Genomic DNA, 19,004 nt, shown 5'->3' on the forward strand with positions numbered 1-19,004 from the left:
CCAGTTATAACTAATAATTAGTGCAGCCGCAATGAAAGCAACACATAAGAAAAACTTCATTAAAAAATATGAAGTGTATCTCTGTGGGTCTTACCTCACAGGAGCTGAGGTCTACAGACACATCCTTCAGACTGGGGTTACTGGCCAAGCCAAGAAGGAGTGCTCTGAAACATCATCATCACATGCAGTTAAAAAAAAAAAAAAAACAAACTAAAAACAATTGAATCGATTCAAAGAATTAAATAATTTGGGAAGATATGATTATGATTTTTAAACACTGCGTCTTATAACTAAATGTTAGTTACTGTGCACTGACAGTCTAAAAATGCACAGCTTTAAATGAATATATAGGTTAAAAAAAGAAGCAAAAGAACAAGGACAAAGTGAACAACCACAGAAAATGTAGGACAGAAGCATCTTTTCCTCAGACACATTAAATGTGAATGAATGGTTCTCTCACTTGAGGGCCTCTGGTGGCAGTTTGGTTCCTGAAATGTTGATAGAGCTGAGAGACATGGCGCTGCTGAAGAAGTGCTTGAATGATGGAGCCACTTCCTTTCCTTTCCTACAGAAACAGAAATAGGCAAGTAAATAAAATACTGCCAGATATTTACACCAGTGAGTTCAAATATAACACCTCAGCAACTTCCCAGGCAATTTTAATTGTTTTTTTTAATCCAACTGCATAAAACACAACGTTGTTCTAGTAGGTTTTCAGTATTTTCGCCTCACTGACTCACTTCAGGCTTTATCTACTGTTTAATAACCTATAAAACAAAGGTTTAAAGATCCCACAGTACAGTGACCTGAAGTCCCACAAATGCAACTGTGTGCTTACTCATTTGTGCACCTCATCTGTCCACTGGCCTCGATTCCCTTTCCTTCCTTCTTTTACACCCACACCCTCACATCCCCAGCTCATCTTACCCCTCATACCCCCTCTACCCCCTCTACTCCCTCAGCCCTTGATGAAGTCCCTCAGCTCCCTAGAGACATACTGGAAAGAGAGATAATGGAAAGAAAAAATTCCTCCCCTCACCCATCTGTCACACACGAGATCTGTGCATACACACACACACACAAGCAGGTGCACACTCACATGCACAGGCACTCAGATTTAAAGACTTGAAATGGTCACATCTACAAACTTAACCAAACACACGTTTCATCTGATCTGTAATGGCACTTGTTCACCAGCAGGTGTCACAGACACAGATACAGTCTGAATTTACAAGAAACTATGGTCCTTTTCAGGTCAGATGTGACTACATTATGCTGGGGAGGACTGTACAGATAAGCCTTAGTTGGTATAGACCTATTTTTATATTACAACAACCTTGGTGGAAGCTACTTATAGATACTGCATTTAGACACCAATTCACAAGATGATACATGCGGCAAGAAGTGGTAACTATGGATTGTGCCCTATTTTTTAAGGTTTGTAGCTTTAAAAATAAAATAGAGATTCACATTTTGTTTTAGGTTTAAATAAAGTTCCATAACTATTAATGTGTGTGTGTTTTGTAATGTCAACCTTGGTTTAAGGAGTAAAGTGGATCAATGTGCCAACCAGGTTATTTTTCAATAAGGTTTAGAGGTAGATGAGTCCTTCTGTGTGATGAACATGCTTTTGAATGCTGTGAAGATCTAACAAATCTTTTGGATTTTTTCTTATTGTTTATCCTCCTACTGTGTCTCCAAAAATACTTTGGAAACCAGGGGTCTTACCTGTGGGGGAAGACACTCTTGGACACATTAAGAACAGAAAGGTGTTGGACTGAGCCTCGCAGCAGAGCAGAGCAAACCTAGAATACACACAGTGTGTCAGCATAATGTCTGAATTACTGGTTCATTTGCTAGCTTGCATTACATTTTGAAACTTTAACTTGAAAAGGCCTTAAAATATCGATGATTTTGATTATGGAACACTTTGCACTGTCCAAACCTGTTGTGTGTTAGATGTATTTACTGTATTTGTGGCTGTATGCGAGAGAGACAGAAGATGATTTAGAAGCTAATCAATACCCTCAGTGACAGGCTGACAGCTGGCTAAATCACAGACCAATCAATAAACTGTATTTGGCTCTCAGTCCCACATCAATACATCACATATAGTTCAAACCATAGCACGAGCAGTGGACAGGAGTACAGACTGAGTGGGTGTATAAAACCATTACATTTCCTGCAACACATATTGTATATAAATGGGCACTTTTTTGTATGTTTGTTAACAGAATAGTGATTCTCTGACTTTATAAGGCCTGCTTTGTTAAAATGCCTTATTCATTCATCATCCTAAACTTATAGCTTTTAGTGTGGATATATTTGGCTAAGAGGACCAGGCAGGATAGTTTATAATTGTGCCTCCTGACTCACCTGGTCTAATGAGCAGTCGGTGTTGGAGAGGTCAAGGGTTGCCAGGCTGTTGGGTTGACTGAGGAAGTTGTAGAAATGCTAGGAGGAAACAAAACACAGCACACTCTGTTACAAAGGATCTAAACATTCACATGCAACACCAGTTACAAATAAAGCAAATCACTGTGATGAGTGTGTCTGTTTGACTGGATTCTGGTTGTGTAGCCTTGCACATAATTCTCTCCCATTTGTCTGTATCTGTCCACCGATGTCAGTGCTTTCCTGCACAACACGAGTTAGAGATACTAGTTCTAATATGCACTGGAAACAGTGTGTGCTTGTGTCTATGTGCCTGCATGTCGTCTCCTCGGAGGAAATTCCCTGAGAGGTCCAGATGGACCAGGCTGCTGGGGATAGATGGGTTGGCACTCAGTGACTGGCAAAGGCTGTTCACCCCTGAAACACACACAAACATACACAGAGACTCAGTGTCAGCATTATCTGAGACCCCAAATCTCTGTTTTCAAAAGCATGAAGAAATGAAATAACAGAAATGAAAAGAATAGAAAGTGCAAAGACTAGGCCCTCACATGGGTTTGTATATGTGTATTTAAAAAGTCTTTATTACTGTAACACTATATTGAATAAGATATTTTCCTTTTTATGTTGTAAAAGAAGACTAATCATTTTCTATCAGAGCATGAATCAATCTCATAAGGTGCTGCAATGCTTTGAATTTTAACGTATACAAGAAAATGTACAATAATGTAGACAGTACTGTGCAAAAGTATCTGCAGCATTTCCCCTTTGCCCTTAAACCAGCAGCAGTTCTCTCTGGTTTTCTCCTGGTACTTTGCAGAACCTTGGAGAAGCTGTTACTGTAGATTCAGGCTGTCCCAGTGTTTCTGTCTCTTCATGTGATCCCAGACTGTTAATGGTCTGACCCCCACACAGCCCTGATCTGGGCAGACCATCTGCTGCAGGGCTCCTGGTTCTTTTTGCCTCTGAAAATAGTTCTTCATGAACTCTAGTGGGTTCTGTATGTCTAAAACCTCTGCACAGTACTTTATGTCTGAATTTCCATTGCACGATGTCTGTGTACTAACTATACATCCACTGACCTGTGTGCATCACATGATTAACACACCAAGGCACATTTCTAAAATCCTGACCGACTGCCACTAATCAAGACAGGACTGTCAAGTGAGTAAGAAAGCTAGAAAGATGAGATGAAAGAGATGAAAAGTGAAGTAAACAGAAAATTCAACAGCTCAATAAATTGATCTTTTCAATTTCAAGCTACATTGATAAAATCTGTGTTTTTTTTTTTTTTTTAAAAGAAAGTGAAAGAAAGCTCTGAGTGTTGGAGGCTTGTGGGGTTTGGATTATGGATATGGCTTGTAGCTAGGGCTGGGTTTAAGCAGCACAGCCCTCTCTCTAACCTTACACTGTGGAATATGATAGCTCTTTATTGATTGCCTGAGAGCAGAGCATGTTTACAGTGGGTCCCTAGAGACAGTACTAGAGCATATACTTTGGATGAGAACCAAGAAGAAATTTTACCTGCAAGCAATTGCTGTTTACAGTCACATTTAATCGAGACAAGAATAACTACAAATTTATTACAAGAATAACATAAATCCTCCCTTTTCTTTCCTTTTTTTTTTTTTTTTTAAGAGAAACGTATCTGCACAATCAGCCTTTTCATGGCATTTCATTAAAGGCCATTATTATTTACAGATTTTTCCATCAATGCCAAGAAATTACAGCATGTCTGAAGAAGAGTGGTGTGGAGAGCAGCATTTAAGCAAATGGACACAGGCATTTAAACAAAGTCTTTGCACACTTGTGCATTACAAACACATCTTCCCCTTTGTCTCTGTCTCTCAATCACATCCTGTCAGTAGGTGCAATCAATGGCGAATAAAGCACATACCTTTGGGTGATAGTGAGGTTTTGGAGAAATTTAAGTGTTTAAGCCCCATATTAAGTTTGGCAAACTGAGCACCGAGGGAGGAGATACCTGCAGCAAGAGAGAGAAGACAGAGGCAGACGATGGTTTTTGTCTTGTCAGTTCTTTTTTTTTAAATGGGGCTGCTGTAGCTTCTTCATTCACAGCTTACATGACAATAGCTACTATTCACCACTCAATATAAAACCTCTTTATTTGTTCATAGTGTTGTGTCTTTGCATAACTGTTTTGCCTTATAGTAGAATTTATTTTTCTACTTCAATAAAAAGAGGCAGCAGACAGAATATAAACTATGATTTTACAAACAATATAGAGAAGATTCAGCATTGACAAACCCTGCTTCTCACTTCTGGAGAATAATTACAGCACTGTACCTATAGTAAAGCTCTAAAAGCACAACAGTGATATTAAAAAGAGTAAAAGAATAAACAGCTGTTTACAATAAATTATCAGGGCAGACATCAGTACATTAGATTAGAGCAGAAATGATACCTCTGTCCTCCAATGGGTTGTTGGCAAGATTAATGGTGGCGAGTCCTGAGCTGGGGTTGTGGGCCAGGGCAGCGGCTAGCTTCTGGGCAAAATCACTGCAGGGTGGAAAAGATGTATCCATTATGTGGATTGGGATGACTAATGTACTGTACCTCTTTAGGTGTAACTGCTCAAAATGCTTTGCAGACATAAATGTCCTAATCCAGCCATAACATAAGTGAGAGATGCTCTGTCCAAGTCAAGTTATGGCTGAAACCATCTTCTACATGCAGTCCAGGCTGCTTTGAAAACGGCACTGAATGCATGTCCAGTTTGTGATAATGTGTCTGCTCGACGGACAAAAAACTGGTGCACGTTTTAGCTGCTAGTAAGGGTCATATTCCAAAAAGCTGCAACTGTACGCCTCCCATAATGCAATGCAGCATCTTCTGACCTGACTGCACACCCTTAGTTTGTAACAGCATCTTCTAAAAAATGGGAATTTTCTAGGTTCACATTCAGATTGTTAAAGTGAAGTCATTGTCATGAGTTAACTGAATTTGACGTGTAAAATTGTCAGAGAGCCTCTTTAGTAGTTAATCTTACGTTTTGAGTCCTGCGTTATCCAGAACCAGCTCCTCTAGTCGACTGGATCGAGACACCACCCGAAGGATCTGCTCACAAACATCAGCAGACTAAAAACACAAACACACATGCACAGTATTATAGTAACACCTTCTCTAAACTTACCACAGTTCTTATGTTTGTGTCCCACAAAACACTGTGAGAAAGAGATATGTTGCCTATTATGAGCCTCACATTGTATCGGAAGAAAAAAAACATACTAATTAACCGAATCAGCTCCAAGGCCTAAAATGCTACAAAGTACAGAGCTTGTACTGAAACATTCAAGGTCATGGGAATAACACAGAAATGTACTTTTGGGGCACATGATTCCAGTGGGTGTTCATCTTGTGTGAAATGTGGTGAAACCACTTGTTTATGCTAATTAAAGCTGCAGCGTAGACCGTATAAAAAAAAAAAAAAAAAAAAAAAAAAGAATATGAGCGAATTCTGTATCTTCTACTTAAAAGACCATTTATGCGTGGCGAGGAGAGACTAGGGAGATGTTGCTCACTTAAGAGGGAGAAAGGTATCTCGCTTGTGCGGGTTCAACACCACAGGAGACAGCGTAGCAAAAGCTCTCAAATTTGGATCAAATGAAAAATTCAACAGTTGCCTCTCCATGCTCTACCTTGATGTTCACTGACCCAGATCACCGTGTACCATCAAACAGAGCCAAACATTTTCAGTTTGCACTTACGTCGATTTGCAGTAAATATTTAAATTATCTGCACTGATTGAGAAATATTTTTGAACATAACAAATCTTTACTAGACCAGTGTGTTATTGGTATTCTACTCTGCTACAAGGGACCGTTTCTCTCAGCTTGCAGCTTTCGCTGTGGCCACAACACTGGCGACATTGTCCCAGACTGTTATGTACAGCAAGAGGGAGAGAAAGAGGGCAGAAGAGGAGACAGGGATAATGGAGCGAGAAAGAGGGAAAGATGGAAGAAAGCAGCTGTTCATAAGTTTACTCTGTGGAATTGTAAGTATTACACAAGAGTGATAAGGCTGATGGAGGGCAGCGAAGGATGATACAACGGAGACGGTATAAGGGTTGTGAGGGATAAAATGCAGAAAAAGAGAGAGTAGTCACTGAGAGCACACAAAGAGGCCTGTATTTTCCTCAAGAATCACAACAAAACTGATGACGACAGTGACAATGTCAGTGTGTGTACTGCACCATTAACCCATTAAATAAGAGCTTTGTCATGCTGTGCTGTTCTGACCCTACGCAATGCTGAAATATTACACACACAGACACACACACACACCTCTGAACCACTGCCGTTCTCTCCTCCTTTCTCATTTTCAGCTCAGCATCTTGATTAGACCCCAAGACAAACAGCCTGATTGAACTGAGGATGAGCAACATAATCCCTTGCTGTGACACACAGCTGTGTGTTTGAGTCTTATAGAGTCCACTGAGCATTGAGATATTCCAATAAATTTGTAGAGCCTGTAATTAAAGCCTGAGGCATGTGCATTTAATGCTTCACATCTAACGCTGACCCATGTTTTCTTTTCTGACTTCTGATCCACAGATATTTATTTTTTGATATTCTAATAAATCCACATGATTTAGCAGCACAGGTACAAAAGTACATCCTGGTGCTACACCTGAGTTGAACTTTGCATGTCAATAGATTTGGCAGTAACACCAACTGGTTTACAGCTCGCTGTGGAAAGTCACGATTAGCTTCCCACGGTGTACATGTCTAGTTCCTCTTCAGTCTATCTCTCGCTCTGGCTTCCCTTTTTCAAATCTGATGTCTCTTTCCTGATACCTTCTGATTCATTTCCTCATTCATCTGCCATCTCTCCCTTTCACTCAGTCAGCTGAACGCTACACTGTCTTTTGTCTGTCTGTGGTTAGACAGACACAAAATGCCTCCCTTCAATAACAAAAAAACATAACCACTGTTGGAAACACGTATCTATGGCTAACATCACCAAAAGAAACTCACGCAAACACACTCTAAAGCATTGGATTAATTAAAATCTCACTAATACTAAAGCCTTGGGGTTTATTATGATGCACACTTCTAAATGCCACAATATACAAGATACACATGTGCTTATGTCGGTGTTTATACCTAAATATGCAAGTGGCATGGTGAAGGACAGGATTCAACACAAAAGGAACAGTCTGTGAAAGAGGTGTGAGACAATTGTTTGGGTGAGGAAGCTGAGAAAGCTGCATGTGGTAATTGGTGAGACTGAGCGAAGCTTTGAGATGGAGAGTTAGAAATGGAGTGATGCAGGGGGGTAACAGCCTGAGACACTGAGCCCCTTTGTCTCATTAGGATTAAGAGTCTTATCGCATGAGAACATTGGACTGATCCACAGACAGGAGGAGAGATGGAGGAAACAAAGGGGAGAAATACTCTGTACAGGCAAACACATACACATACAGTAGGTAGGCAAAGGCAGAGAGGAGGGAGAGTCAGTTAAGACACAGACGCTGAGAAGACAACAGTATAAACAGATCAAAAAAATATACAGAAATATAAGACTGACCTAAACAAATAAAACATGTCTTTGTCTGTTAGACATTAAACCCTTTTATTTATATGATAAAGTCAGTGTGTTGAGTTTAGACAGTGAACAGAGGAGACGAGCAGGGAATGATGTAAAGGGGATGGGGGGGTTATGAAAACTATGATTAGAGGACGTTGCATGTGGGAGCTGACCAGTTTGTAGTCCTTGGTGGAGAGCTTCGTGAACCACTGGTTAAACTCCAGAACTGCTATTATGGCCACCAGGTCTCTGAAGAGGAGAGAAATGATCAGAGCTGTAGTTAAATATTTACTGCCTTACACTATGTAGTGACTTCAGCATTTTTGCCGTACGACACTAAACTCATCACATCTGCAGCATCTCTCTTTTGTTTTGTGCCACATGGCGTTCATCTGTGCTCAGTATGAAAGTTTACATTACACTGTGGTACAGTAATATTGTAACTGGGCCAACACCCACCTGTTCTCCAGATGGCTGAAGTCCTGCAGGTTGAGGTCTCTGGTGTCTTGTGTCAAATAGATGGTGTCTACATCCTGGAAGGGAGACAGGTTTTTAAAGCCGGTGCTAATGTTGTTACTGAAAAAAAAGCATCTGCTAGTACCTGATGAGCCATACAGAAACAAGAACTGCACAGAGCAGATAAGATGTAAACAAAGCCAAACAAAGCATGGAATAATGATATGAGGTAAGGGGTGCTATTGTTATATAATGCTGCTATGCTCTTTTGGATTTTTAACGCACTACTTTTATAGTTGGGTTAGAATGTGTCAATGCAGTGCAACTGCACAAAAATGTCAGTAATACCAACCCACTGTACTTCTTCTCTGTAAGGCAGCCCCAACCAGTCACAAACACATCTGTACATATGAGAAAACCCACCTGTGAGAGAAAGAGAGAGAGAGAAAGTGTAAGTTATAGAAAAGCTTTGGCTGAGATTGTCCATCCTACCAAAGAACTGTCACAGGTTCCTACCACAGGGTCCAGGCTCAGCAGGTTTGCTGTTCTCCCACAGGGTTTGCAGAGAGGTCAGCCTGTCTGGAGGCTCCATGCACAGCTTCTTCATCACTTTACTAAGACAAGAAGATAAATAAAAACATAATTTAGTCACGCTAATTTCTACGCTAAAGCTATTGTTGCACTCATTTACTCAATTAAACAACATTTTTTTCTTTCAATAAAACATATGAGATTTACATCCACATAGTAAACATGAATGTATATTAGTTTTTAGATATAAAATATACTGTAGCTTTTCCCCCAGTTCTTTCCCCAAGATCACGATACATAAAACATGATGAGAGATTAACTGTATAATAAATCAATGAAAAAAAACAAAAACTTCTAAACCTCGAATGGTTAAACTCACCCAGGTGGCAGACCAGGACATATCCTCAGCAAACAGTTTCCTATGTGAGTCACCACCTCATTAACTTCCTCTGTGGAGAGCAGCTTCAGAGAGAAGGAGCCACGCTCATACTCCATCAATAGCTACAAGGACACATCATTGATTAGCGATCACTATTAGCATGTGTGAGAAGATACTGACAGTACACAAACTGAACATAAATGCATTGTGTGTCTACATATGTGTGTTTCTATCAGGCTTCTTTTCATTTACCAAGACTAGCCAGGCTAAATATTCAGCTTCACCACAAATTTGCAACTGCTCCTCTATAGGCCAATATTTACATAATCCTGGCTGGTTCCCAAGTCAGCCAAAAAAAAAAAAAAAAAAAAAAAAAAACTTTAAGACGACTGACATCTCTTGAGAGGAGTGTGAGGGAGGTTCAGCTGCAGCAGCATGAGGTTAGTGACGGATTATCATATTTTATAGGTAGATCCTGAGGAGTGACAGCAGCTTGTCAGCTCTGGTCAAATAGCCAAACAGAAGCTCTCTCTCTCTCTCTCTCTCAGATGGAAACATCCAATCCAGATCTATTATTTCTGGGCCTTAGACTTGATTTTGGTGTCTCATATGTTAATGGGTTTTTCAGGTTTTTAACCAACATTCAATATATTTTTCCTGCGATTTTCCCCTCACTAAAGTATCTTGTCAGTACTAGAGCTGTACTTAAACTTGTGGACCTGGGCTTGAGTACACATATCAACAAACATCAAACTCTATTATATTTTATACTGTGAAAATCTGTAAGAAAGTTAGTTCCAGTGATCTGTACCTGTGTAGGTTTGTTACAAACAATCCCCTGGATCTCCAGATAATTAAAGGAGTGTTCCACCTACAAAAAAACAAAACAAACAAAAAAAAAAACAACACCAAAATCACAGTTAAAATAATATATTATATTAAATCACTACTTTACTGTATATTACAGCACAAAGTATAAAAATTACTCTTCCTAGCCTATTGATAAACTACCCAAAAGATTATAAACATTTAAATAAATGACATCACATTTTATTCAAAAAACCTTTTATGTTATTATCATCAGAGGTTATATTTAAGTGTGTGAGGCTGCAGTAATTTTTTTGTTTTTTTTCTCAGCCCCAGTGTTGTCTGTTACGCCACTCATTCACAATTTTACATGTTTCACAGCTCAACAAAGCAGCAAACACAGTTGCTTAATTTTTGAATCCGATCAGCTCCTTTATTCCAGTATTTCATCTCCACCGCCTGAATTCATTACATGCAACCACTCTAGGATACAATGGTCATTTGCAAGAAAGAATTTGTTGAATTACACAGAGGTAAGACACCAAAGGAAACTTCCATAAATCCTTGACAGGAAATGAATAATACATTTAAAGAAGGCCTCATTATCATTTCTCTAATCATATCCAAAAAAACATCCCTTTCTAAAGCCAGTAAGGATAAAGACAAGCAGACATCTTACATCTTCATTTTCTATTTCTGTTTCAAGAAAGCATTTCAGGACAAAGAAAACAAAAAAAAAGCAGCAGCCTGTCTTTTCATACACGAAAAAGGACAGAAAGACATTCTTTTATGTGAGGGGGGGAACCTTGAATACAAATTCCTGCTACTATATACAGAGCACACAGTTCTCCTGCACCGTCTCTTCGTCTCTCTCACACACACAGAAACACAGAGTTGAAAGCCTGAGGGCAGGCCAGCGAGCGAGGCCAGAGTATTCCAGGTGGGCGCTGTGTTCCTGAGGCTTGGCTCAGAGATGAGGGGGGGGGATAAGCAGACTGTCTGTCTGCTGTCTGACGACGGTATGCAGTGAGTCTTAGAGTCTGTGTGTCTGTTTTCCAGTGCTGCCTGTGCTTATTCTCTCATGTTCAGTCTACAAGTTAGAAGTTAATCCCACAGAAATATAAACTAAAACAAGTCCAACTTAAATTTGTGGTGCAGCATATACACTCCATCATTTCCATTTTATACAACTGCACTGACTTATGACTACTTGTGCTGTTGCTGCACTACCTTCTAGCACTGAGCATTATTTTCCGATTTTGGCTGCTGTTGAGGAAAGTTTAACAGGCTACGTATGACCAGCAGCACTTTGCTCCTTTATCACTGCACCTCAAACTCTAGAAGATCGTCCTGGATGCAGCTTAACAACAGGTTCCTTAAAAGAACCTTATTTGGGGAAAAGAATTTTGTAAAATATTAGACTTAAATATAAATGAATTGTTACCAATTGTTTTTGTTTTAAGTGAAATCAGGGAAGTGGCTTTTTTCTCACAGTTTGTAAATTATATTAAACAGCAGTTTTTCATTTTTACAGAACTAGGGGCTACTAAATATAATGTAGTTCATTACACACTGACCTCCTATTGTTTATATGCTGCAGTGTGTGCTGAACAGTCCCCAATTCAGTCTTAAAGGGCTCAAACAGTTCAGTTCATACAGCCACAAAATGGCATCACAACATACATACACTGTACTAAACACTAGCCAGTGATAAATTTGAGCTCCAGCCAAAGCATCATGCTGAGATGTGTGGGGAGAAACCAAATGCCTGAATAATTGCATCACTCACTGATTTGTTCACTTTCCATCTGTCAGTTCATCCTGATCCTCTTTTTTGTTGTACTTTCATGAAACACTCAGCTTCTAATGTGGTCATAAACACAGACCACATCTGCACCGCACAGACAGTTTTCATTGTGAAAGCGGATGGAACCGTCTTTCAATGAGTTCTAGGATTAAACTCAAAAATCTCTGGATTAACAGGATTTTAGAAACATTTGTCTTACTGAGACAACTCAGGAAGTTAGATGTGTTTACGTGCAGGTTTCTATTTGAGATGTGTTGCATGTTTTGGTATTTATGTTATCAAAGATATATCAGTGTAATATTCGTCACATAAACTTAAAGCAACAGAATATACAGGTACAACAGGCTACACAGGTAAACAAGAGAAAAAGAGAGAAAGCGATTAATGGAACGTACAGTATGTGAGAGTGATAGAGCGCACGTGATGTTTGGAAGTAGACAGACTGTAAAGCCCTGCAGCTTCTAGAGAGAAGCCACACCATCAACTGGAGACACACACAAACAAACCCTATGACAGCTAGAGGGAGATTTTAACTACTGCTGACAGAAGAGAAAGAATTTGCTGCTACTCCAACACAATACTTCAATATCAGGGCTTTGGGCACCACTTGGGAAAAAACTCTATATTATTGACAAAAACCCAAACTAATGATCTTACTTATCTTTTTTTTTTTAGGGTGTTTTAGATGCAATTTTTGGAGTTCCCCTTCCACAGGCATACAGATCCATCCATCCATCCATCCATCATCTATACTCGCTTATTTTAGGGTCCCAGGGACCCTTGGGTCCTTTGGGTGAAAGGCAGGGATACACCCTGGACAGGTCACTAGTCCATCACACACAGACATACAGATCAAATATTTATATTAAATGATCTACAATGCATTCAGATAACCATAATCATAAATACAGCAATATGAGCTTCAAGTCAGTAAAAAAGAAAAAGATTTCAGCAAAAAACTGGAAAATTCAATCAGTCAGTGGTTCAAACACTGGAACAGTACGTGGACACTAATCTGCATTATCACTTGGCTCAACTACTCTGTAATATAAATGTCACTTAACATTTAACAGCGTTCTCTTTGTACAGAAATTTAGGTTTTTGTGGATGTTGGCGTCAGGCGTCAGCTGTAAACAATGACAGCTCCCAGCAATAACTCGGCTGATATTTCAGCTCCTGGAACCAGCTGCAAAAGAGACGAGTTCCAATGAGGAGTTTCATTAAATGGGCAATAATCAATTAAATTAACTACTCAATGTTCATTCCCACAATGACAATCAATAATAAGCTTTGGTTGGACTGATGGGAAACATTTTGCCTGCTGCACAAATGATCAGTCAGTTGGTTATTAAACTAACAACTGGAACAACCAGTTAAAGATACAATGCTGGTTCCAACTTCTCAACTGTGAAGATTTGACACTTTCTCCTTATTTTATTAGTGTTAATTACATTTCAGTTGAATTATCTGTTAACCTAGCAAAAGTAATGATGGGTACTTTTTTATTATCATTTTCTCACAATGTACTGACTGAATGCTTAACAAATACTTAAGTTTTAGAGCGTTCCTGGAGGGACGCCATATTTTTAGGCACAAACCATCAGATTCAACCGGCTTTAGGATGGAGGTTATCCCCGCTGACCTTTGGCACAGTAGTGAGTGGGGGAGGAAAGAGAGAGAGGGATAGATAGGGATGAGATGACAAAGGAATGAAGGTGAAGAGATTAAGAGGAAACTAATCTTGACTTTTGAAAAAGAAGGGGAAGATGAGAGTAAAAAAGCTGAACACATGGCACAGGAAGTCAGCAGAGGAGAGCAAGGGTGATTTGTGGTTGTAATCCGGCCCAACAGAGCCAGGGGAGAAGCGAATAGAAATGTGCTGCAATAGAAAGACCCGACTGCCAAAAGAGGAGGGACTATGGACAAAGCCAGGACAGACAGACATACTACAAGTCTCATTACCTCATGTCTAAAATAACATTGGCTACAAAACCCAGTGGTCTTCACAAAATAAATCCATAACAAGAAGTTCAAGACCTCTCAGGGTACCTGAGCTTGATTAGCTTGAACCAAGAGTGCAGTCCAATAACAACAGTAACATTCAAGTAGAGAAGAGAAAGTACAATAGAGAGGTAGAGGAAAAAAGCTCAAGGAAAGATCAGTGGAAAAAGGTTTGTTTTTCATACAGCAGGTGTCTAATCCCTCCAGGTCAGAAGAGAGCATACAGATATAAAACAGATGCAGACCCAGGCAAAAAAAAAAAAAAAAAAACCCAAAACAAAGCCTGAACTTGCAGCTCATCACACTGGAATCATACAGTATAACCTCATGTGAACCAGGGTCAGCTTCCCAAGCAAATCAATATATCAGTTTTCAAGCAGCCAATCACCTAAACTGTCCCTGGAAGCATCGCACTGACTGGAAAGCATCTACTTAAAGGGTAACCGTTATTAAGTGTTTCCTGGACCTGGTACAAGACAAGTTGTGTGAACTCTTGACTCAAGGAAAATCCGGTTAAGTGCTCCTTGTTCCCATGAGCAGCCAGATACTGTAGATAAAACACTGATTTACAATCACAGCACTGAAAGGCCTGACTAAAGCCTCAGTGTTATTTAGAATTCATATCTAAAGTGGGTTTACAAAGTGCAGCTATATCCTATTATCATTTTCCAGAAATATCGCAGAGATGCAATTCAAATTTGAACAGTTACCAATGATTTGACTCCTTTGCATATTTAAAACACCAGATGCTGCAGGCACATAGACAGTGGACACGATACAGCTAAGTGGAAATAATGCTCGAACCTCACAGTTCATCTAGCAGCTGTTCTCAAGCTTTTAATCATATCATTGATCAGCAGTCGAGTTTGCTCAGGAATCGAAGATGTTCCAGTTTTGCATTTTAAAGACTTCTCCCCAGTGTTGATTTAAACCCCACCTCCTCAGTAGGAGGAGCAGGTTGGCCATGAACCAAAGGGTCGATGGTTCGATTCCCCAGCTTCCCTAGTACACATGACCAAGTGTCCTTGGGCAAAACACTGATCCCCAGAGACACAGCACAATGGCAGCGCTGGCATTTGTGCATGAGTCAGTGTGTGGTGAAGGGTGCAAACTGACCGCTCTGGAACAACCACTAAATTAGCTGCTGTTTCAAAGACAAGAACAGACTTAAGTTCTAAAAAACTAATTTTAAACCTATGAACAGGTTTTCTTTATGAGCTTCCTTTATGTTTAACTCTCTCTTTTTTTTTTGTCCATTCGGTAACAGAAGTGTCTGGATGCATGTTTGCTGAAGGCTCATTTTCCAGAGCTAGCAGGCCAGTCATGGCCAATCCAGTAGTGTTAGGTCTGATGTGAAGTACAGATAGCAACAGGTGTGCGCTTGGAGCTGCTTCAGGTTTAAGTGAAAAAAAAATTCTTGCTGGTTTTTATGTAATAGTGGGGACAATAATGCTGGTAAAGATGATGACACATGTTTGATTGCTAGCGCAAACAGTCGCCATTTGTACTGCATTATGGAACCGCTGTTCCATGTTTTAATAACCAAACCAAAACCCACACAGATCAGTGTAACTGTGCACACACACACACAAAGCCGAAAATACACACCAACTCAGAGGAACAGTAAAGGTGAGAAGTAGCTGGGATGCATATTGTGCATATTGCATATTGTTGCTGATCAATAACATGTTCAGCCATGTTCTAAGAGTGGTTCCACATGTTTGTGAGTATATTTGATGAATATTTCATTTGAAGAACAAACCTAAGTTTTAGAAAAACTGAAGACACGTAAAGTAACTGAGCACGTTTCATGGCAACAGCCAAACCTGGTTTGGCCAAAGTCTTCAGAGTATGTGACACTGAACAACTTACATTTAGACATTTAGACTGAAAGCATGTAAAGACAAAGACTAATATTTGCTAAACGAATGATCTATTTCTGTGATAAGCTGATTTAATTGTAGATTCTTGAAAAAATGTTTAATTGCTTTGAACTGTGGCTCTTACCTTGGTGGGTATGCGTGCTGTCAAGAGGTAGGCTCGGTGAGGCCCCAGAGCCTGAAAAGAGAGAGAACAGAGAGAATAATGAATATGGAGCTACAAATCTATATAATGTAGCTACAAATCTAAATGGAAACAATAAAATGACAAAAAACACAAAGATCTCTTCTGTTAAGGTGAAAAAAAAATTAAATCTCTCTGTCCACACAATAAGCTCATGTAAGTGACAATGTGTTAACTAATGTGATCCTAGTAAAGAGTCCAGTGCTGCATATGCTGAACAACCCAATAGTCTCTATATTACACTGTCAGTTCGCAAAACAATATACTGGTACATTTCAATTGTGACAATTTCTGTGAAGGACTGTGAATTATAATTAAAAAAATAAACTACAGTCAATGAAAAGTTTGATTTTTATAACTAAAACAACATCAACAAAATCTTATGCAAATTGATCTTGAAAAATTGAAATAATGTCCAGGACAACTAGCCAAGGCTTTCATTTTAGCTGTAACAACAACTTTACCTTCATGTGCCATGACACTGTATTTTCTCCTGTCAAAAAATATCATAACACAACAACAGCTGACCTTTAAAACAATTAAAGGGGCAGTGCTTCCTACTTCTTGACAAAAACAAAGGCAGATAATATGTGCCTCCATCATCACAGCTAAAATGCTCCTCATGCTATAATAAAAATTATAATGTCACAAATGTCTTCATAGCATCATACAATTACAACGATATGTGACTTCAGTCTGTTGGTTTTGAACGATACAAGATTAAAATGAAAAGTTACATCCACAAAGGAAGATTCCAGGGGAAGAAAAAGGGAACGCAGGGATTTAATAAAGAAAGAAAACATGCCGGCTTTAGAGTAGATAAAAAGCATGTAAGGACAAGAAAGTAAATTAGAAACTGACAGCAGGAAGACAAGAGGAAGGTGAGGTAAAACTGGGGAAAACAGAAGAGCAGAAAAAACAAAGGAGAGAAGTGGGAAAGCGAGAGAGAGAACAGCATACTAACAAAGAATGACTGGCATGAAGGGCAAGGAGGGAAATAAAGGAGGTGAACAGAGAACACAGGAAAATAAAGTCCATGAACTGTCACAGTGTTTTTGAAAGATGTGAAAAAATGAAATAGATAGATGACAGAAACGTGACAGTATCTTCCAGCCTTCTGTGGCTCATCTCCACAGGCAGGGCCTGTGTGGTTTGATGTGACAGAGTCGGACAGGCGGGTCTGTGCGACTAGAAATAACCTCTTCTAAAGAGCATCAGTCATCACTGCTATGCTCAACTCTCACCTTCACCTATTCTGTTTAAATATACAGCTCAAATATGTCAAAGTGCAGGTGCACAAGCAGTGAAGTGTCCCAGCTTCACTTTGAAAGGTACTTTTACATATTAGATAATGTGAGTGTTTGTTATTGAAAGATAATTCTGGTCCATTGGCACTTTAATAGGAGGTGTAACTGAAAGCAAGCATGCTCAAAATGTCTGCAGTGCTCACTATCAATAAGCATGGAAAAAAAGATTGGAGTTCTGCAGTCTATAATCTTAAGATTGGGAAAAATGTAAAGATTTGACACCGCTGGTGTCTGAGTGTGTGGGTCTGAGTCACGATTTCAATCTAGTGAGTTAAAAGACACCAGGTTTCAAAAATAAAAAAAATACTTCACTGGGTTTTTCCAGGAGCCACAGCTGCATCACACAGTGATGCTCAAGAACCTGCAGACTGACTGGTGGTACCAACTCACCACTGAGGATTTAGACTTTCTTTCCAGTCTGGAGAGGGCAGTAAATAATTCAGTACCTAGATCACCAATAAAAGCATTAAAGCAAAGCTCATGACCATAGGTGAGATCAACCACAACCATCAGCCACATTGCTGCTGCTGATGCACTGATCCATCTGTCGATCTCAGACCTGTGGTCATGAGCTCTGGGTGGCTGGGCGCTCCCTTAGAGGTAGGGTGAGGAGCTCGGAGTAGAGCCGCTGCTCCTCCACATCGAGAGGAGCCTGCTGAGGTGGCTCGGTCATCTGTTCCAGATGCCTCCTGGGCGCCTCCATGGGGAGGTGTTCTGGGCATGTCCCACTGGGAGGAGGCCCCAGGGAAGACCCAGGACAAGCTGTAGGGACTATGTCTCTTGGCTGGCCTGGGAACATTTCAGTGGCCCACCCAGAAGAGTTGGAGGAAGTGTCCAGGGAAAAGGAAGTCTAAGGAAGTCTGATCCCTGCTTAGACCACTGCCCCTGTGACCCAGCTCCAGATAAGCGGAAGATGGATGGATGGATGGATGGATGGATGGATGGATGAATGGCATTAAAGCATACAGTCAACAGTAGCCAGATACTTTAAAACAGACATGGACACTTCTGTTCAAATATGTTTCAACAGTCTCAGATTTTCCTTTTCTTTTTAAATCTGCCCATCCTCCTCCTCTAAATGTGTAACTACCACTCTGCTTCCCCAGTGCAGCTCTGTCCATCTGCCCTTTGGACAAACCATGACCCCCCTTGTCTCTGTAGCTGCCCCCTCCTCTCCCCTGTCTTAAGTGAACTTAAGGCATTGAGCCTCCCCATCAGTCGATGATTTCACAGCGATCACCATCCCGCCTTCAGCTCTACTCAGCCAACCAGATGGCAGCAGCATTGAAGCATGTCTACAAGACCAAAGAGAGCATCTGCCATTACTCTCTCTCTCTATTACACACACACACACACACACACACACACACACACAAACTGGTGTCCCACAAGATAACTGCCACAGGCTCTAAAGCACCATTTGTTTCCTTGGCCTGCAACACATGCCACACACATACACACACACACACACAAATGTACACTTCACTGATATGTGCATAGCTGACCCTTTAATGGGATTCAAGCCCTTCTTAACTTCTTTCATGGTGTATATTTGAGTGTGTGTGTGTGTGTTAGTGTGAGAGAGAGAGAGATGTGTAGACCATTCCCAGATTATCTTTTTTTCTGTCAAAGTGTCAGCCCCATCTACCCCCTCTACCATTTACCCACCCCACACGTGTACACTCAGACACACATGGTGTTACCATGG

At 40.2% G+C, this 19,004-nt stretch overlaps 1 protein-coding gene across 1 annotated transcript in view; it reads right to left on the reverse strand.

The window, feature by feature from the left end:
- The window catches only part of LOC113122161 (F-actin-uncapping protein LRRC16A-like), a 53,537-nt gene that overhangs the window by 18,848 nt on the left and 15,685 nt on the right, over nucleotides 1–19,004 (reverse strand). Inside the window, exons 3-17 of the mRNA XM_026293246.1 lie at nucleotides 15,933–15,983; nucleotides 10,122–10,181; nucleotides 9,311–9,432; nucleotides 8,917–9,014; nucleotides 8,753–8,823; nucleotides 8,404–8,477; nucleotides 8,118–8,193; nucleotides 5,405–5,493; nucleotides 4,820–4,914; nucleotides 4,292–4,378; nucleotides 2,708–2,811; nucleotides 2,377–2,454; nucleotides 1,729–1,805; nucleotides 461–565; nucleotides 95–164 (exon numbers count right to left, since the gene is read on the reverse strand). Coding sequence (XP_026149031.1) covers nucleotides 95–164; nucleotides 461–565; nucleotides 1,729–1,805; nucleotides 2,377–2,454; nucleotides 2,708–2,811; nucleotides 4,292–4,378; nucleotides 4,820–4,914; nucleotides 5,405–5,493; nucleotides 8,118–8,193; nucleotides 8,404–8,477; nucleotides 8,753–8,823; nucleotides 8,917–9,014; nucleotides 9,311–9,432; nucleotides 10,122–10,181; nucleotides 15,933–15,983 — 1,257 coding nt within the window. The remainder of the gene's footprint in view (nucleotides 1–94; nucleotides 165–460; nucleotides 566–1,728; nucleotides 1,806–2,376; nucleotides 2,455–2,707; nucleotides 2,812–4,291; nucleotides 4,379–4,819; nucleotides 4,915–5,404; nucleotides 5,494–8,117; nucleotides 8,194–8,403; nucleotides 8,478–8,752; nucleotides 8,824–8,916; nucleotides 9,015–9,310; nucleotides 9,433–10,121; nucleotides 10,182–15,932; nucleotides 15,984–19,004) is intronic.

The sequence above is a fragment of the Mastacembelus armatus genome, chromosome 16, assembly GCF_900324485.2.
Source record: "Mastacembelus armatus chromosome 16, fMasArm1.2, whole genome shotgun sequence".
In the NCBI taxonomy this organism is placed as follows: domain Eukaryota; kingdom Metazoa; phylum Chordata; class Actinopteri; order Synbranchiformes; family Mastacembelidae; genus Mastacembelus; species Mastacembelus armatus.